Genomic DNA, 18,334 nt, shown 5'->3' with positions numbered 1-18,334 from the left:
ACCGTGTCCCCTCGGCAAGGTTACCGTTCCCAATTGCAGTCCACGTGGATTGTAAAGTATGAAAAAGTAAAAAAAAAGGAAGATAAATAAGATTTTAAACCTACCGGTAAATCTTTTTCTCCTAGTCCGTAGAGGATGCTGGGGACTCCGTAAGGACCATGGGGATAGACGGGCTCCGCAGGAGACATGGGCACTAAAAAAGAACTTTAGGTATGGGTGTGCACTGGCTCCTCCCTCTATGCCCCTCCTCCAGACCTCAATTTGATACTGTGCCCAAAGGAGACGGACAGTACGAGGAAAGGATTTTTGTTAATCTAAGGGCAAGATACATACCAGCCCACACCATATAACTTGGAATATACGAACCAGTCAACAGTATGAAACAAAACAGCATCAGCCCAAGACTGATCAAAACTGTAACATAACCCTTATTTAAGCAAACGCTATATACAAGTCTTGCAGATGTAGTCCGCACTGGGACGGGCGCCCAGCATCCTCTACGGACTAGGAAAAAAAGATTTACCGGTAGGTTTAAAATCTTATTTTCTCTTACGTCCTAGAGGATGCTGGGGACTCCGTAAGGACCATGGGGATTATACCAAAGCTCCCAAACGGGTGGGAGAGTGCGGATGACTCTGCAGCACCGATTGAGCAAACATGAGGTCTTCCTCAGCCAGGGTATCAAACTTGTAGAACTTTGCAAAGGTGTTTGAACCCGACCAAGTAGCAGCTTGGCACAGCTGTAATGCCGAGACCCCTCGGGCAGCCGCCCAAGAATAGCCCACCTAGTGGAATGGTCCTTAACCGATTTTGGTAACGGCAGTCCAGCCGTAGAATGAGCCTGCTGAATCGTGTTACAGATCCAGCGAGCAATAGTCTGCTTAGAAGCAGGAGCGCCAACCTTGTTGACTGCATACAGGACAAACAGTGCCTCTGTTTTTCTGACCCGAGCCGTTCTGGTCACGTAAATTTTCAAAGCCCTGACCACATCAAGGGACTCGGAATCCTCCAAGTCTCGCGTAGCCACAGGCACCACAATAGGTTGGTTCATATGAAAAGATGAAAACACCTTGGGCAAGAATTGAGGACGAGTCCGCAATTCTGCTCTATACACATGGAAAACCAGATAGGGGCTTTTGTGAGACAAAGCCGCCAACTCCGACACTCGCCTAGCTGATGCCAAGGCTAACAACATGACCACTTTCCAAGTGAGATATTTTAATTCCACCGTTTTAAGTGGTTCAAACCAGTGAGACTTAAGGAACCGCAACACCACGTTAAGGTCCCCGGGTGCCACTGGAGGTACAAAAGGAGGCTGAATATGCAGCACTCCCTTGACAAAAGTCTGTTCTTCTGGGAGAGAAGCCAATTTTTTCTGAAAGAAGATGGATAGGGCCGAAATCTGAACCTTAATGGAGCCTAATTTTAGGCCCAAATTCACTCCAGTCTGTAGGAAGTGAAGGAAAGGAGCATTCCTGGACTCACACCAAGAAACATACTTCCGCCATATACGGTGATAATGTTTAGCTGTCATGTCCTTCCTAGCCTTTATCAGAGTAGGAATGACCTCATCCGGAATGCCCTTTTCCGCTAGGGTCCGGCGTTCAACCGCCATGACGTCAAACGCAACCGCGGTAAGTCTTGGAACAGACAGGGCCCCTGTTGCAACAGGTCCTGTCTTAGAGGAAGAGGCCACGGATCTTCTGTGAGCATTTCCTGCAGATCCAGATACCAGGCCCTTCGCGGCCAATCTGGAACAATGAGAATTGTCTGTACTCCTCTTCTTCTTATGATTCTCAATACCTTGGGGATGAGAGGAAGAGGAGGAAACACATAGACCGACTGAAACACCCACGGTGTCACCAGGGCGTCCACTGCCACCGCCTGAGGGTCTCTTGACCTGGCGCAATACCTCTGCAGTTTCTTGTTGAAGCGGGACGCCATCATGTCTATCTGGGGTAGTCCCCACTGACTTGCAATCTGTGCGAAGACTTCCTGATGAAGTCCCCACTCTCCTGGATGTAGATCGTGTCTGCTGAGGAAGTCTGCTTCCCAGTTGTCCACTCCCGGAATGAACACTGCTGTCAGTGCGCTTACATGGATTTTCCGCCCAGCGAAGAATCCTGGTGGTTTCAGCCATTGCCATCCTGCTCTTTGTTCCGCCTTGGCGGTTTACATGAGCCACTGCGGTGATGTTGTCTGACTGAATCAGAACCGGTAGGTCGCGAAGCAAATTCTCCGCTTGTCGAAGGGCGTTGTATATTGTCCTCAATTCCAGGACGTTGATGTGAAGACAAGCCTCCTGGCTTGACCAGAGACCTTGGAAGTTTCTTCCCTGTGTGACTGCTCCCCAACCTCGGAGGCTCGCGTCCGTGGTTACCAGAATCCAGTCCTGAATGCCGAACCTGCGACCCTCTAGAAGGTGAGCACTCTGCAGCCACCACAGGAGAGATACCCTGGCCCTGGGGGACAGGGTGATTATCTGATGAATCTGTAGATGTGACCCGGACCACTTGTCCAGTAGGTCCAATTGGAAAGTTCTCGCATGGAACCTGCCGAAGGGAATGGCCTCGTAAGACGCCACCATCTTTCCCAGGACTCGAGTGCAGTGATGCACTGACACCCTTTTTGGCTTCAATAGGTCCCTGACCAGAGTCATGAGTTCCTGGACCTTTTCTATTGGAAGATAAACCCTTTTCTGGTCCGTATCCAGAATCATGCCTAAGAAGGGCAAACGATTCGTAGGAACCAACTGTGACTTCGGGATATTGAGAATCCAACCGTGTTGTTGTAACACCTTCAGCGAGAGTGATACGCTGTTCAGCAACTGCTCTCGTGATCTCGCTTTTATCAGGAGATCGTCCAAGTACGGGATAATTGTGACACCCTGCTTGCGCAGGAGCACCATCATTTCCGCCATCACCTTGGTGAAAATCCTCGGGGCTGTGGAAAGCCCAAACGGCAACGTCTGAAATTGGTAATGACAATCCTGTACCGCAAATCTCAGGTATGCCTGATGAGGTGGATATATGGGAACATGAAGGTATGCATCCTTTATGTCCAGGGACACCATATAATCCTCCCCTTCCAGGCTGGCGATGACCGCTCTGAGCGATTCCATCTTGAACTTGAACCTTTTTAAGTATAGGTTTAAGGATTTTAAATTTAAAATGGGTCTGACCGAACCGTCCGGTTTCGGGACTACAAACAGGGTTGAGTAATACCCCATCCCTTGTTGAAGCAGGGGAACTTTGACCACCACTTGTTGAAGACACAATTTTTGAATTGCATTTAAAACTATCTCCCTCTCTGGGGAAGAAGCTGGTAGGGCCGATTTGAAAAAGCGGCGTGGAGGCACCTCTTCGAATTCCAGCTTGTAACCCTGGGAAACAATTTCTATTGCCCAGGGATCCACCTGTGAGTGAACCCAGATGTGGCTGAAAAGTCGAAGACGTGCCCCCACTGGGGCGGACTCCCTCAGCGGAGCCCCAGCGTCATGCGGTGTATTTTGTAGAGGCCGGGGAGGACTTCTGCTCCTGGGAACTAGCTGTGGTTGGCAGCTTTTTCCCCCTGCCCTTACCTCTGGCAAGAAAGGACGATCCCCGTACTCTCTTGTTTTTATGCGACCGAAAGGACTGCATCTGATAATGTGGCGCTTTCTTAGGCTGTGAGGAAACATAAGGCAAAAAAGTTGATTTACCTGCCGTGGCCGTGGAAACTAGGTCCGAGAGACCTTCCCCAAACAATTCCTCACCCTTGTAAGGTAAAACCTCCATATGCCTCTTCGAGTCGGCATCACCCGTCCATTGTCGGGTCCATAAGACTCGTCTAGCAGAAATCGCCATAGCGTTGACTCTAGAACCCTGTAGGCCAATGTCTCTTTGAGCATCTCTCATATATAAGACAGCATCTTTAATATGACCCAGGGTCAATAATGGATAAACGTGTCAACGCTTTGTCCACCCTCAGGGAGGATTCCCACCGTATCCTGTCCGTAGTTGGGAAAGGATACGCCATAAGAATCCTTTTGGGAATCTGCAGTTTCTTGTCTGGAGATTCCCAAGCCTTTTCAAATAACTCGTTCAGCTCATGAGATGGGGGAAGTTTACCTCAAGTTTCTTTTCCTTAAACATGTGTACCCTCGTGTCAGGGACAGAGGGGTCATCTGTGATATGCAGTACATCCTTTATTGCAATAATCATATATTGAATACTTTTAGCCAATTTTGGCTGTAACTTCGCATCATCGTAGTCGACACTGGAGTCAGAATCCGTGTTGGTATTAGTGTCTACCATTTGAGATAGTGGGCGCTTTTGAGACCCAGAAGGTCCCTGTGACATAGGGGCAGGCAGGGTTTGACTCCCTGTACACTCCCTGGACTCAGCTTTGTCTAACCTTTTGTGCAATAAATTCACATTAGCACTTAAAACATTCCACATATCCAACCCAGTCAGGTGTCGGTGTTGCCGACGGAGACACCACACACATTTGCTCCACCTCCTCCCTAGGAGAGCCTTCTACCTCGACACACACGTACCGACACACCACACACTCAGGGAATTCTCTTATCTGAAGACAGTTCCCCCACAAGGCCCTTTGGAGAGACAGAGAGAGAGTATGCCAGCACACACACAGCGCCAGTGACCCAGGGAAAAATAAATATCTTTACCCAGATAGCGCTTTTTTATTATTACACTGCGCCAAATTATGTGCCCACCCTCTTTTTTCAAACCCACTTTCACCGTGTTCAGCAGGGGAGAGTCCGGGGAGCTTCCTCTCAGCTGTGTGCTGTGGAGAAAATGGAGCTGGTGAGTGCGGAGGATCAAGCTCCGCCCCCTCAGCGGCAGGCTTCGGTCCAGCTAAAATCTTTCAAAACTGGCAGGGGATCTCATATATATATATATATATATATATATATATATATATATATATATATATATATATATATATATATATATATATATATATATATATATAATAAGATTTTACTTACCGATAAATCTATTTCTCGTAGTCCGTAGTGGATGCTGGGGACTCCGTCAGGACCATGGGGAATAGCGGCTCCGCAGGAGACAGGGCACAAAAGTAAAAGCTTTAGGATCAGGTGGTGTGCACTGGCTCCTCCCCCTATGACCCTCCTCCAAGCCTCAGTTAGGATACTGTGCCCGGACGAGCGTACACAATAAGGAAGGATTTTGAATCCCGGGTAAGACTCATACCAGCCACACTGTACAACCTGTGATCTGAACCCAGTTAACAGCATGATAACAGCGGAGCCTCTGAAAAGATGGCTCACAACAATAATAACCCGATTTTTGTAACAATAACTATGTACAAGTATTGCAGACTATCCGCACTTGGGATGGGCGCCCAGCATCCACTACGGACTACGAGAAATAGATTTATCGGTAAGTAAAATCTTATTTTCTCTGACGTCCTAGTGGATGCTGGGGACTCCGTCAGGACCATGGGGATTATACCAAAGCTCCCAAACGGGCGGGAGAGTGCGGATGACTCTGCAGCACCGAATGAGAGAACTCCAGGTCCTCTTTAGCCAGGGTATCAAATTTGTAGAATTTTACAAACGTGTTCTCCTCCGACCACGTAGCTGCTCGGCAGAGTTGTAATGCCGAGACCCCTCGGGCAGCCGCCCAGGATGAGCCCACCTTCCTTGTGGAATGGGCCTTGACAGATTTAGGCTGCGGCAGGCCTGCCACAGAATGTGCAAGTTGAAATGTGCTACAAATCCAACGAGCAATCGTCTGCTTAGACGCAAGAGCACCCAGTTAGTTGGGTGCATACAGGATAACAGCGAGTCAGTTTTCCTGACTCCAGCCGTCCTGGAAACCTATATTTTCAGGGCCCTGACAACATCTAGCAACTTGGAGTCCTCCAAGTCCCTAGTAGCCGCAGGTACCACAATAAGCTGGTTCAGGTGAAACGCTGACACCACCTTAGGAAGAAACTGGGGACGAGTCCGCAGCTCTGCCCTGTCCGAATGGACAATCAGATATGGCTTTTGTGAGACAAAGCCGCCAATTCTGACACTCGCCTGGCCGAGGCCAGGGCCAACAGCATGGTCACTTTTCATGCGAGATATTTCAAATCCACAGATTTGAGCGGTTTAAAATGTGATTTGAGGAATCCCAGAACTACGTTGAGATCCCACAGTGCCACTGGAGGCACAAAAAGGGGGTTGTATATGCAATACTCCCTTGACAAACTTCTGGACTTCAGGAACTGAAGCCAATTCTTTCTGGAAGAAAATTGACAGGGCCGAAATTTGAACCTTAATGGACCCCAATTTGAGGCCCATAGACACTCCTGTTTGCAGGAAATGCAGGAATCGACAGAGTTGAAATTTCTTCGTGGGGCCTTCCTGGCCTCACACCACGCAACATATTTTCGCCACATGTGGTGATAATGTTTTGCGGTCACCTCCTTCCTGGCTTTGACCAGGGTAGGAATGACCTCTTCCGGAATGCCTTTTTCCCTTAGGATCTGGCGTTCCACCGCCATGCCGTCAACGCAGCCGCGGTAAGTCTTGGAACAGACCTGGTACTTGCTGAAGCAAGTCCCTTCTTAGCGGCAGAGGCCATGAGTCCTCTGTGAGCATTTCTTGAAGTTCCGGGTGCCACGTCCTTCTTGGCCAATCCGGAGCCACGAGTATAGTTCTTACTCCTCTACGTCTTATAATTCTCAGTACCTTGGTTATGAGAAGCAGAGGAGGGAACACATACACCGACTGGTACACCCACGGTGTTACCAGAACGTCCACAGATATTGCTTGAGGGTCTCTTGACCTGGCGCAATACCTGTCCAGTTTTTTGTTCAGGCGGGACGCCATCATGTCCACCTTTGGTCTTTCCCAACGGTTCACAATCATGTGGAATACTTCCCGATGAAGTCCCCACTCTCCCGGGTGGAGGTCGTGCCTGCTGAGGAAGTCTGCTTCCCAGTTGTCCACTCCCGGAATGAACACTGCTGACAGTGCTATCACATGATTTTTCGCCCAGCGAAGAATCCTTGCAGTTTCTGCCATTGCCCTCCTGCTTCTTGTGCCGCCCTGTCTGTTTACGTGGGCGACTGCCGTGATGTTGTCCCACTGGATCAATACCGGCTGACCTTGAAGCAGAGGTCTTGCTAAGCTTAGAACATTGTAAATTGCCCTTAGCTCCAGTATATTTATGTGGAGAGAAGTCTCCAGACTTGATCACACTCCCTGGAAATTTTTTCCCTGTGTGACTGCTCCCCAGCCTCTCAGGCTGGCATCCGTGGTCACCAGGACCCAGTCCTGAATGCCGAATCTGCGGCCCTTTAGTAGATGAGCACTCTGCAGCCACCGCAGAAGAAACACCCTTGTCCTTGGAGACAGGGTTATCCGCTGATGCATCTGAAGATGCGATCCGGACCATTTTTCCAGCAGATCCCACTGAAAAGTTCTTGCGTGAAATCTACCGAATGGAATCGCTTCGTAAGAAGCCACCATTTTTCCCAGGACCCTTGTGCAATGATGCACTGACACTTTTCCTGGTTTTAGGAGGTTCCTGACTAGCTCGGATAACTCCCTGGCTTTCTTCTCCGGGAGAAACACCTTTTTCTGGACTGTGTCCAGAATCATCCCTAGGAACAGCAGACGTGTCGTCGGAAACAGCTGCGGTTTTGGAATATTTAGAATCCACCCGTGCTGTCGTAGAACTACTTGAGATAGTGCTACTCCGACCTCCAACTGTTCTCTGGACCTTGCCCCTATCAGGAGATCGTCCATTTTCTTTGAAGAAGAATCATCATTTCGGCCATTACCTTGGTAAGGACCCGGGGTGCCGTGGACAATCCAACCGGCAGCGTCTGAAACTGATAGTGACAGTTCTGTACCACGAACCTGAGGTACCCTTGGTGAGAAGGGCAAATTGGGACATGGAGGTAAGCATCCCTGATGTCCCGGGACACCATATAGTCCCCTTCCTCCTGGTTCGCTATCACTGCTCTGAGTGACTCCATCTTGATTTGAACCTTTGTATGTAAGTGTTCAACTATTTCAGATTTAGAATAGGTCTCACCGAGCCGTCTGGCTTCAGTACCACAATATAGTGTGGAATAATACCCCTTTCCTTGTTGTAGGAGGGGTACTTTGATTATCACCTGCTGGGAATACAGCTTGTGAATTGTTTCCACTACTGCCTCCCTGTCGGAGGGAGACGTTGGTAAAGCAGACTTCAGGAACCTGCGAGGGGGAGACGTCTCGAATTTCCAATCTGTACCCCTGGGATACTACTTGTAGGATCCAGGGGTCCACTTGCGAGTGAGCCCACTGCGTGCTGAAACTCTTGAGACGACCCCCCCCACCGCACCTGAGTCCGCTTGTACGGCCCCAGCGTCATGCTGAGGACTTGGCAGAAGCGGTGGAGGGCTTCTGTTTCTGGGAATGGGCTGCCTGCTGCAGTCTTCTTCCCTTTCCTCTATCCCATGGCAGATATGACTGGCCTTTTGCCCGCTTGCCCTTATGGGGCGAAAGGACTGAGGCTGAAAAGACGTTGTCTTTTTCTCCTTTATACGGCAATACTTCCATGTGCCGTTTGGAATCTGCATCACCTGACCACTGTCGTGTCCATAAACAACTTCTGGCAGATATGGACATCGCACTTACTCTTGATGCCAGAGTGCAAATATCCCTCTGTGCATCTCGCATATATAGAAATGCATCCTTTAAATGCTCTATAGTCAATAAAATACTGTCCCTGTCAAGGGTATCAATATTTTCAGTCAGGGAATCCGACCAAGCCACCCCAGCGCTGCACATCCAGGCTGAGGCGATCGCTGGTCGCAGTATAACACCAGTATGTGTGTATATACTTTTTAGGATATTTTCCAGCCTTCTATCAGCTGGCTCCTTGAGGGCGGCCCTATCTGGAGACGGTACCGCCACTTGTTTTGATAAGCGTGTGAGCGCCTTATCCACCCTAAGGGGTGTTTCCCAACGCGCCCTAACTTCTGGCGGGAAAGGGTATACCGCCAATAATTTTCTATCGGGGGAAACCCACGCATCATCACACACCATTTAATTTATCTGATTCAGGAAAAACTACAGGTAGTTTTTTCACACTCCACATAATACCCTTTTTTGTGGTACTTGTAGTATCAGAAATATGTAACACCTCCTTCATTGCCCTTAACAAGTAACGTGTGGCCCTAAAGGAAAATACGTTTGTTTCTTCACCGTCGACACTGGAGTCAGTGTCCATGTCTGTGTCTGTGTCGACCGACTGAGGTAAAAGGACGTTTTAACGCCCCTGACGGTGTTTGAGACGCCTGGACAGGTACTAATTGGTTTGCCAGCCGTCTCATGTCGTCAACCGACCTTGCAGCGTGTTGACATTATCACGTAATTCCTTAAATAAGCCATCCATTCCGGTGTCGACTCCCTAGAGAGTGACATCACCATTACAGGCAATTGCTCCGCCTCCTCACCAACATCGTCCTCATACATGTCGACACACACGTACCGACACACAGCACACACACAGGGAATGCTCTGATAGAGGACAGGACCCCACTAGCCCTTTGGGGAGACAGAGGGAGAGTTTGCCAGCACACACCAAAAACGCTATAATTATACAGGGACAACCTTTATATAAGTGTTTTTCCCTTATAGCATTTTAATATATATAGTCATATCGCCAAATAAGTGCCCCCCCTCTCTGTTTTAACCCTGTTTCTGTAGTGCAGTGCAGGGGAGAGCCTGGGAGCCTTCCCACCAGCATTTCTGTGAGGGAAAATGGCGCTGTGTGCTGAGGAGAATAGGCCCCGCCCCCTTTTCGGCGGGCTTCTTCTCCCGTTTTTCTGAGACCTGGCAGGGGTTAAATACATCCATATAGCCCCCAGGGGCTATATGTGATGTATTTTTAGCCAGAAAGGTACTATCATTGCTGCCCAGGGCGCCCCCCCCAGCGCCCTGCACCCTCAGTGACCGCTGCTATGAAAGTGTGCTGACAACAATGGCGCACAGCTGCAGTGCTGTGCGCTACCTTATGAAGACTGAAAAGTCTTCTGCCGCCGGTTTCTGGACCTCTTCACTTTTCGGCATCTGCAAGGGGGTCGGCGGCGCGGCTCCGGGACGAACCCCAGGGTGAGACCTGTGTTCCGACTCCCTCTGGAGCTAATGGTGTCCAGTAGCCTAAGAAGCCAATCCATCCTGCACGCAGGTGAGTTCACTTCTCTCCCCTAAGTCCCTCGATGCAGTGAGCCTGTTGCCAGCAGGACTCACTGAAAATAAAAAACCTAACAAACTTTTACTCTAAGCAGCTCTTTAGGAGAGCCACCTAGATTGCACCCTTCTCGGCCGGGCACAAAAATCTAACTGAGGCTTGGAGGAGGGTCATAGGGGGAGGAGCCAGTGCACACCACCTGATCCTAAAGCTTTTACTTTTGTGCCCTGTCTCCTGCGGAGCCGCTATTCCCCATGGTCCTGACGGAGTCCCCAGCATCCACTAGGACGTCAGAGAATATATATATATATATATATATATATATATATATATATATATATATATATATATATATATATATATATATATATATGTGTATAGAGCCTATATATCTATATTTCAGCCAGATCTGAGGTTTAATTGCTGCCCAGGGCGCCCCCCCTGCGCCCTGCACCCTTACATTGCCTGCTGTGTGTGTGTTGTGTGGGAGCAATGGCGCGCAGCGTTACCACTGCGCGTTACCTCAGTGAAGAACCGAAGTCTTCTGCCGCCTCTGAAGTCTTCTATCTTCACATACTCACCCGGCTTCTATCTTCCAGGTCTGTGAGGAGGACGGCGGCGCGGCTCCGGGACGAACGGCGAGGGTGAGACCTGCGTTCCGACTCCCTCTGGAGCTAATGGTGTCCAGTAGCCTAAGAAGCAGAGCCTAGCATTTAAGTAGGTCTGCTTCTCTCCCCTCAGTCCCACGATGCAGGGAGCCTGTTGCCAGCAGGCTCCCTAAAAATAAAACATCTAACTAAAAATACTTTCTTTCAGGAAACTCAGGAGAGCTCCCTGTAATGCACCCAGTCTCCTCTGGGCAACGTATCAAACTGAGGTCTGGAGGATGGGCATAGAGGGAGGAGCCAGTGCACACCCATACCTAAAGTTCTTTTTTAGTGCCCATGTCTCCTGCGGAGCCCGTCTATCCCCATGGTCCTTACGGAGTCCCCAGCATCCTCTAGGACGTAAGAGAAAAATGTGAAAAACTCATGTCGACCTTTTGTCATGTTGACCTAGAGTCTCTGTTGACCTAGAAACCATGTCGACCAACAGTGGTTGACCTAGACAGTGTCGACCTAAGGCTTGTTGACCTAGAGACCGGATCCCAGAATGCTGTATATATGTATTGGTTACTGGATTACTCCCTGTACAGAGGGTGCTGGAATGCTGAGTGTATTATATATAGAGGACACTAGACTATGCTCTCTGGTACTGTATAAAGATCACTAGCATGTGTATATATGTATTAGTTACTCCCTGTATAGAGGGTGCTGAAATGCTCTGTATATTATATATAGAGGACACTAGACTATGCTCTCTGATACTGTATAAAGATCACTAGAATGTGTATATATGTATTGGTTACTGGAATACTCCCTGTATAGATGGTGCTGGAATGCTCTGTGTATTATATATAGAGGACACTAGACTATGCTCTCTGGTACTGTATACTGGTCACTAGAATGCTGTATATATGTATTGGTTACTCCCTGTACAGAGGGTGCTGGAATGCTGAGTGTATTATATATAAAGGACACTAGGCTATGCTCTCTGGTACTGTATAAATATCACTAGCATGTGTATATATGTATTGGTTACTGGAATACTCCCTGTATAGAGAGAGGGTGCTGGAATGCTCTATGTATTATATATAGAGGACACTGGGGGTAATTCCAAGTTGATCGCAGCAGGATTTTTGTTAGCAATTGGGCAAACCTGTAACATGTGCAGAGAGAGTTAGATTTGGGTGGGGTGTGTTCAGTCTGCAATCTAAATTGCAGTGTAAAAATAAAGCAGCCAGTATTTACCCTGCACAGAAATAAAATAACCCACCCAAATCTAACTCTCTCTGCACATGTTATATCTGCCTCCCCTGCAGTGCACATGGTTTTTCCCAATTGCTATCAAAAATCCTGCTGCGATCAACTTGGAATTACCCCGACTAGACTATGCTCTCTGGATTGGACAAAGGTCACCAGAACAGTTTCTGCTTGGTAAGACAGGGCTGGCAGTTGTACATAATTGTAGCTCTGTGACATAAAACCCATACCCACGTATTTCCGTTACCCTATGCCGGTAGAAACGCTGGAGTCACCTGGTTGCATTTACCCCCAGGCTAAAAGCCGTCATCCACTGATTGGTAGAATTTCCTTGCAGTTCATCCAATAAAGGCACCTACTGTACCTCCAGTCACGTGTGGCGAGGTGAGGCTGGGCCTTTCCTGTCATACTAACGTATAAGCCAGAGTTTTGACCATATAAAGTATATGAATAATACAAAGAATATAGTAAAAATACCTTCTTTGTTTTATTCCAATCATTTTTACAGTCAAAACGCTGGAGTAAAAAGTCTATGACAGTTGAGGCAGTGCACCTGGCTGTGGAAACCAGGCTCTAGTGCTAGCCAGTGCCTCCTCAGCAATTTACCTCACTGCACATCCCTGTGTACCTCATACCTCTGGATGGTAGGAAGTTCTGGGACTTGTAGATCATGTGACAAATACACCTTACTTATGCCTCGGCTAGTAGAAAATAACGGGACATGCAGTCCATGTGACAAATTAATGCACTCATAGGTCTGGCGGGTATAACATGCTGGGACTTGTAGTCCATGTGAAAGGGTTAATTTTATTGGTGTGTTCTGCGCTCCTAAACCAGAGGTCCGATATGAATGAAAACACCATATACCAGACCGCTGAATCACCCTAATATATGCTGTGTGTAGATTTCCATAAGCACGCCAGTGTCTCTGCAGCTGTAACAATTAGCTCATGTGATGATGTGACCACTGTGCTCTGTATAAAACTCAACTAAACAGGTAAAAACAGCTCCAGAGTAACTTGTGTTGTTATACCTTACATGTGCCTGAAGGGGTATCCGTTTGATAGACAGTGTCTAGTTAGACAGTCAATAGATAGACACCATGTTAGATAGACATTAGGTCGACGGGGTCAAAAGCTAGACGGGGTCAAAAGGTCGACATGAAAATGGTCGACATAAAAAAGACAGACAAAATTTTTTTTAATTTAAGATGTTTTTGGACTATTTCATACTTTCTCTATCCATGTCGGCATAGAGTTGGTTATAAACCTTGTGGCATGCGCAGCGAGCCACCGTGCCCGAAGCGTGGCGAGCCCCGCGAGCGTATGCCTTTCTACAATTGGGGGTCCCAGATGACAAAACTATCCACACAAACCACAAAAATGCAAAAAACATGGTGTCTACCTTTTTCATGTCGACCTTTTGACCCTGTCGACCTAATGTCTGTCTAACATATGGTGCCTATCTATTGACTGTCTAACTAGACCAGGCATGTCCAAACTGCGGCCCTCCAGCTGTGGAGAAACTACACATCCCAGCATGCCCTGACACAGCTTTAGCATTCTCTGACAGCAAAACTGTGTCAGGGCATGCTGGGATATGTAGTTTCACAACAGCTGGAGGGCCGCAGTTTGGACATGCCTGAACTAGACACTATCTATCTTTTATACCGGAACCCCTGAAGGTGGGTACACACTGATAGATATATCTGCAGATCAACTGATCGGCAGATATATCTATGGACGGATCGGGCAGTGTGCTGTGCATACACCCTGCCCGATCCGTCGGGGACGGACGTCATGAACTGGGCGGGCACGCCCACCCAGTTCTGCTGTCAATCCCCGCCGGCTGCCACAGCATGTATATGGGCGGTCGGCTGACCGCCCTTAAATACACAGCGGCGCACCAATATATCAGTAGATATATTGCCGGTCGGCTGTGCTGCGGGGCCGACGCGATATGTCTGTGAACAACGGAGTGCACAGACATATCGGCCGTACACACTGGCCGACGGACCTGCGATATATCGGCCGTTCAATAGAACGGCCGATATATCGCCCAGTGTGTACCCACCTGGGTACAACATTCTGGGACTTATAGTTCGTGTGGCTGGGACACCAGCTTCATGTCCACAGCCAGCACGACAGTCTGGGACTTAAGTACATGTGACAGAGGAAACCTACCTCTTGCCTTTAGTTTATAGGACATGCTGGAACTTATAGTCCATGTGACATGGGCACTTACCTCATGCCTCTGGTTTGTAGGACATGCTGGGACTTACAGTGCATGAAACAGAGGAAACCTACTTCATGCCTCTCGCCGGTACAACATTCTGAGGCTTAAGTGCATATGCCAGATGCACCTACCTCATACCTCTGGCTAGTAGGGCATGCTGGGACTTATAGTCCATCTGACAGGGGCGCCAACCTCATACCTCTGGCTAATAGGACACGCTGGGACTTATAATCCAGGTAGCAGGGGCCCCTACTTCACGCTTGTATCTAGCATGCCATGCTGTGACTTGTAGTCCTCCAGCGGCTATAGTCACAGCTGTATAATACTATACATAGATGACTGCAGCCCGTGTATTGCCTCACTCACCTTGCAGGGTCGCCTCTGGCAGGACAATGGTGTAGTCCAAGTCGGAGTCCCCCATTCTCCGCTACTCTGACCCCGGGACCAGCAGCATGGACACTACCCCACACCCGCCGGAAGTTCTCGCTCCACCTGTCAGCCAATCAGCAGCTCGGGAGGAGGTCAGGTGATACCGACACGCCCAGCCCAGTGGACCATGTACCTCGGCAACCACAGAGTCTGTAGTTACCGTTGCTCAGCAACGTGACCGCTCTTTCACCCGATATCCTGCGCCTTACCCGTACCTGAGAGCTCTGATTGGCTGCGCGCCGGTAGGCGCTGGTGTGATTGGTTGTCAGATGTCTCTGATGAGTTACGGTGACAGAGACCGGGGTGAGTGTATTGTTTGGGGTCTGGGGTGAGGCGTATTTGTGGGGTCACTGTGACCCCTGAGAATTGGGATAAGGAAGGAATCACTGTGCTGAGCCTGTGAGGCTTTATGAGGTGCTGTAGTGGGATCCTCCCAGCTGTGATATACTGAGGGTAATAATAATACATTTATGACTTTTACTATAATAGTGGTAATAATAAAATGATAATGTACTAATAGTATGAATGTAATGATATGCGTGGTTTCCACTGGATACTCCGGTGTCCTCCCACACTCCAAACATATACCGGTAGGTTAACAGGCTCCCAACCTTAGCCTGAATGTGTGTGGTGTACATGTGGTAGGGAACATTGGGCGTTTGGGGGGTGCCGTCCGGACAACGCAGGCATGCCCTGACCATTTGCGGGGTGGGCTGCGGAGGCTGCGTGACATCACACACAGCCGCTGCGACCCTAAACGTGTCGGGTAGCCGCCTGCCTAGGTAGAGAGCTACTCGTCAGGTGCGAAAGCATCGCCGCCGTGCGATGCTTTGAGCATGTCTGCGGGAGGGGTATGAATTAGGCACATAGGACTGATTTTAGCAATACTGCAACTGGCTGCGATGGCATGCTGGCTGGGGGCTGCACAGCATGCAAATATCCGGCAGCGATGCAATCGCAATGCAATTGTGATCACTTCGCTGATTTGTGGCAGCCTTCCTGCCTCCGCAGCCACGTGGCTGCCCAAGAACACCCTGACAGAGTGGGGCCCAGGGTACAGTATGCCCTGCACCGCCTCCTTAATCTGGCTATGAGCCACCGGCACTGGTTTAGCTTGTTACATTGACCATAAATAATGGTCAATGTGCAAGTGTCCCGAAGCACCCTAGGGTTCCACGGCACACATTTTGGCAACCACTGCCATAGAGCACACCTCCCAGCTGTCCCAATTTTGGTGGGACAGTCCCGCTGTCTCACCCGTGGGTCGCAGTGTCCCGCGGTGGGGGCGGGGCAATTGGGAGACCCTCTCTCACTTGCTGCTTTGCTAAGCAGAGCAGCGGTAAATAGATGCTGTGCGTATGCGCACAGCGCCTGTTCACTGGGAGAGAGGGACGGGGCATGCCAGCAGCTCACAGCACGTGGCATGCCCCCCACAGCCGCGAAAACAAGGGGCATGACCCGCGATCGTGGTACTTCCGTGAGGCCACACCGCTACCCACAAGGTCACGCCCCTGGGGCGCATACCTTCGGCGCGTGTCTGTGTCCCTCCTCCCAACTTTCTAAAGTTGGGAGGTATGCAGAGTGTATTCACAGCCTGTGCTCAAAAGCAGTCTGTATTTCCTCTGGGATCCGGTCTGAAGATCGACAGTGTCTAGGTCGACAATGTTTAGATCGACCACTATAGGTCGACAGTCACTAGGTCGACATGGATGGAAGGTCGACAGGGTTTCTAGGTCGACAGGTCTAAAGGTCGACATGAGTTTAAAAAAAAAAAAAAAACAATTTTTCATACTTAACGATCCACGTGGACTACGATTGGAATGGTAAAGTGTGGCGAACGAATCGGTAGCGGAGCGAAGGCACCATGCCCGAAGCATGGCGAGCGAAGCGAGCCATGCGAGGGGACGCGGTGCACTCATTTGAGATCCCGGTCACTCTACGAAGAAAACGGCACAAAAAAAAAAAAAAAATCCTCATGTCGACCTTTAGACCTGTCGACCTAGCACATGTCGACCTAGAAACCCTGTCGACCTTCCATCCATGTCGACCTAGTGACTGTCGACCTATAGTGGTCTACCTAAACATTGTCGACCTAGACACTGTCGATTTGATGAACCACACCCATTTCCTCTGCATGTATTCCCCCCCCCTTCCTATCCAATGTACAACATGGTTTGGTCCTTTAGCTGAATGGATTTGCTCCTAGCTCTAAATGAGGCCTCTGGTCTCTATAAAGACACAGTGTATGTCAGTCACAGGGCTCCTGCTTGGTTATATTTGGAATGCAATGAAAGAGAAGGCACTTGCTAGTTTACTGACTCATGTCGCAGAACTTCCTCTGTTATTATTCAGTGTTACTGACTTCTCTCTTCCACAGAGCCATAGGGACATCTGATCACCATGTCCTCTGTCAAGGAGCAAGAAGCCATCAGCCGGCTCATGGCTTTCTTTAAAGACTGGGACAATGGGAACAGGGTCACTCGTAGCCGGATACTGAACAATTTTATCGCTTTCAACCAAGGAAAGATGGCTCCGGAGCTGGAGCAGGAATTCTCGCAGGGCGGCAGCTTGTTCTTGGCTCGGCTGACGACTTGGCTGAGGCTCTCGTATCCTTGGATGTGAGATGATGTTGTAGTGCGATGTGTGGGGATTTGTAGCTGGGAGTGGCTGATCTTGCCTCTTCTTTTGTATTTTTAATTGATCAGTTTTCTTGGTCTTTGTTATGGATGTAATATTCCCAGATGGATTTGCTATTTGAATGTATGTAATAAGAGCCTCAACTATTTAAGCATGGATAAGTTTATGTTGCCCTTTATTCAGCAAAAAATCTCAATATTGTCCCAATTATTATCGGACAATGGGGGTAATTCTGAGTGGAAATTGTTTAGCAGTTGGGCAAAACCATGTGCACTGCAGGGGAGGCAGATATAACATGTGCAGAGAGAGTTAGATTTGGGTGTGGTGAGTTCAATCTGCAATCTAAATTGCAGTGTAAAAATAAAGCAGACAGTATTTACCCTGCACAGAAACAAAATAATCCACCCAAATCTAACTCTCTCTGCAAATGTTATATCTGCCCCCCCCCCCCCCTGCAGTGCACATGGTTTTGCCCAACTGCTAAAAAAATTCCTGCTGCGATCAACTTGGAATTACCCCCAATGGGCCTAATTCAGAGTTGATCGCAGCAGCAAATTTGTTAGCAGTTGGGCAAAACCATGTGCACTGCAGGAGGGGCAGGTGTGACTTGTGCAGAGAGAGTTAGATTTGGGTGGGGTGTGTTCAAACTAAAATCCAAATTGTAGTGTAAAAGTACAGCAGCCAGTATTGACCCTGCACAGAAACAATATAACCCATCCAAATCTAACTCTCTCTGCAAATGTTATATCTGCCCCCCCCCCCCCCTGCAGTGCACATGGTTTTGCCCAACTGCTAACAAATTTGCTGCTGCGATCAGATCTGAATTACCCCCAATATCGATAGGACACGATCATTTTTCAGTGTTATTCAGCAACAAGCTTAGACGGTACAGCAGTTGCGGTAACATGCTGTTCCTGTATCATTCAAGAAGGCTTTGTTTTTGGAAGTCAGAAAACAAAACCCTGG

General features: G+C 48.8%; 2 protein-coding genes across 3 annotated transcripts in view; one reads left to right on the top strand and one right to left on the bottom strand.

The window, feature by feature from the left end:
- TMEM53 (transmembrane protein 53) overlaps positions 1-14,893 on the bottom strand; it is a 50,170-nt gene extending 35,277 nt beyond the window's left edge. The window contains exon 1 of the mRNA XM_063939462.1: positions 14,669-14,893. Coding sequence (XP_063795532.1) covers positions 14,669-14,723 — 55 coding nt within the window. The 5' untranslated portion in view covers positions 14,724-14,893. The remainder of the gene's footprint in view (positions 1-14,668) is intronic.
- A 26-nt stretch (positions 14,894-14,919) lies between these two features.
- LOC134957493 (armadillo-like helical domain containing protein 1) overlaps positions 14,920-18,334 on the top strand; it is a 468,225-nt gene continuing 464,810 nt past the window's right edge. Inside the window, exons 1-2 of one of the 2 annotated variants that reach the window (XM_063939460.1) lie at positions 14,920-15,034; positions 17,109-17,337. In XM_063939460.1, coding sequence (XP_063795530.1) covers positions 17,132-17,337 — 206 coding nt within the window. In that variant the 5' untranslated portion in view covers positions 14,920-15,034; positions 17,109-17,131. The other variant, XM_063939461.1, reaches the window with a different exon arrangement.

The sequence above is a fragment of the Pseudophryne corroboree genome, chromosome 9, assembly GCF_028390025.1.
Source record: "Pseudophryne corroboree isolate aPseCor3 chromosome 9, aPseCor3.hap2, whole genome shotgun sequence".
NCBI lineage: Eukaryota > Metazoa > Chordata > Amphibia > Anura > Myobatrachidae > Pseudophryne > Pseudophryne corroboree.
The sequence above is the reverse complement of the archived record's forward strand: the minus strand, read 5'-3'. Positions and strand labels throughout refer to the sequence as shown.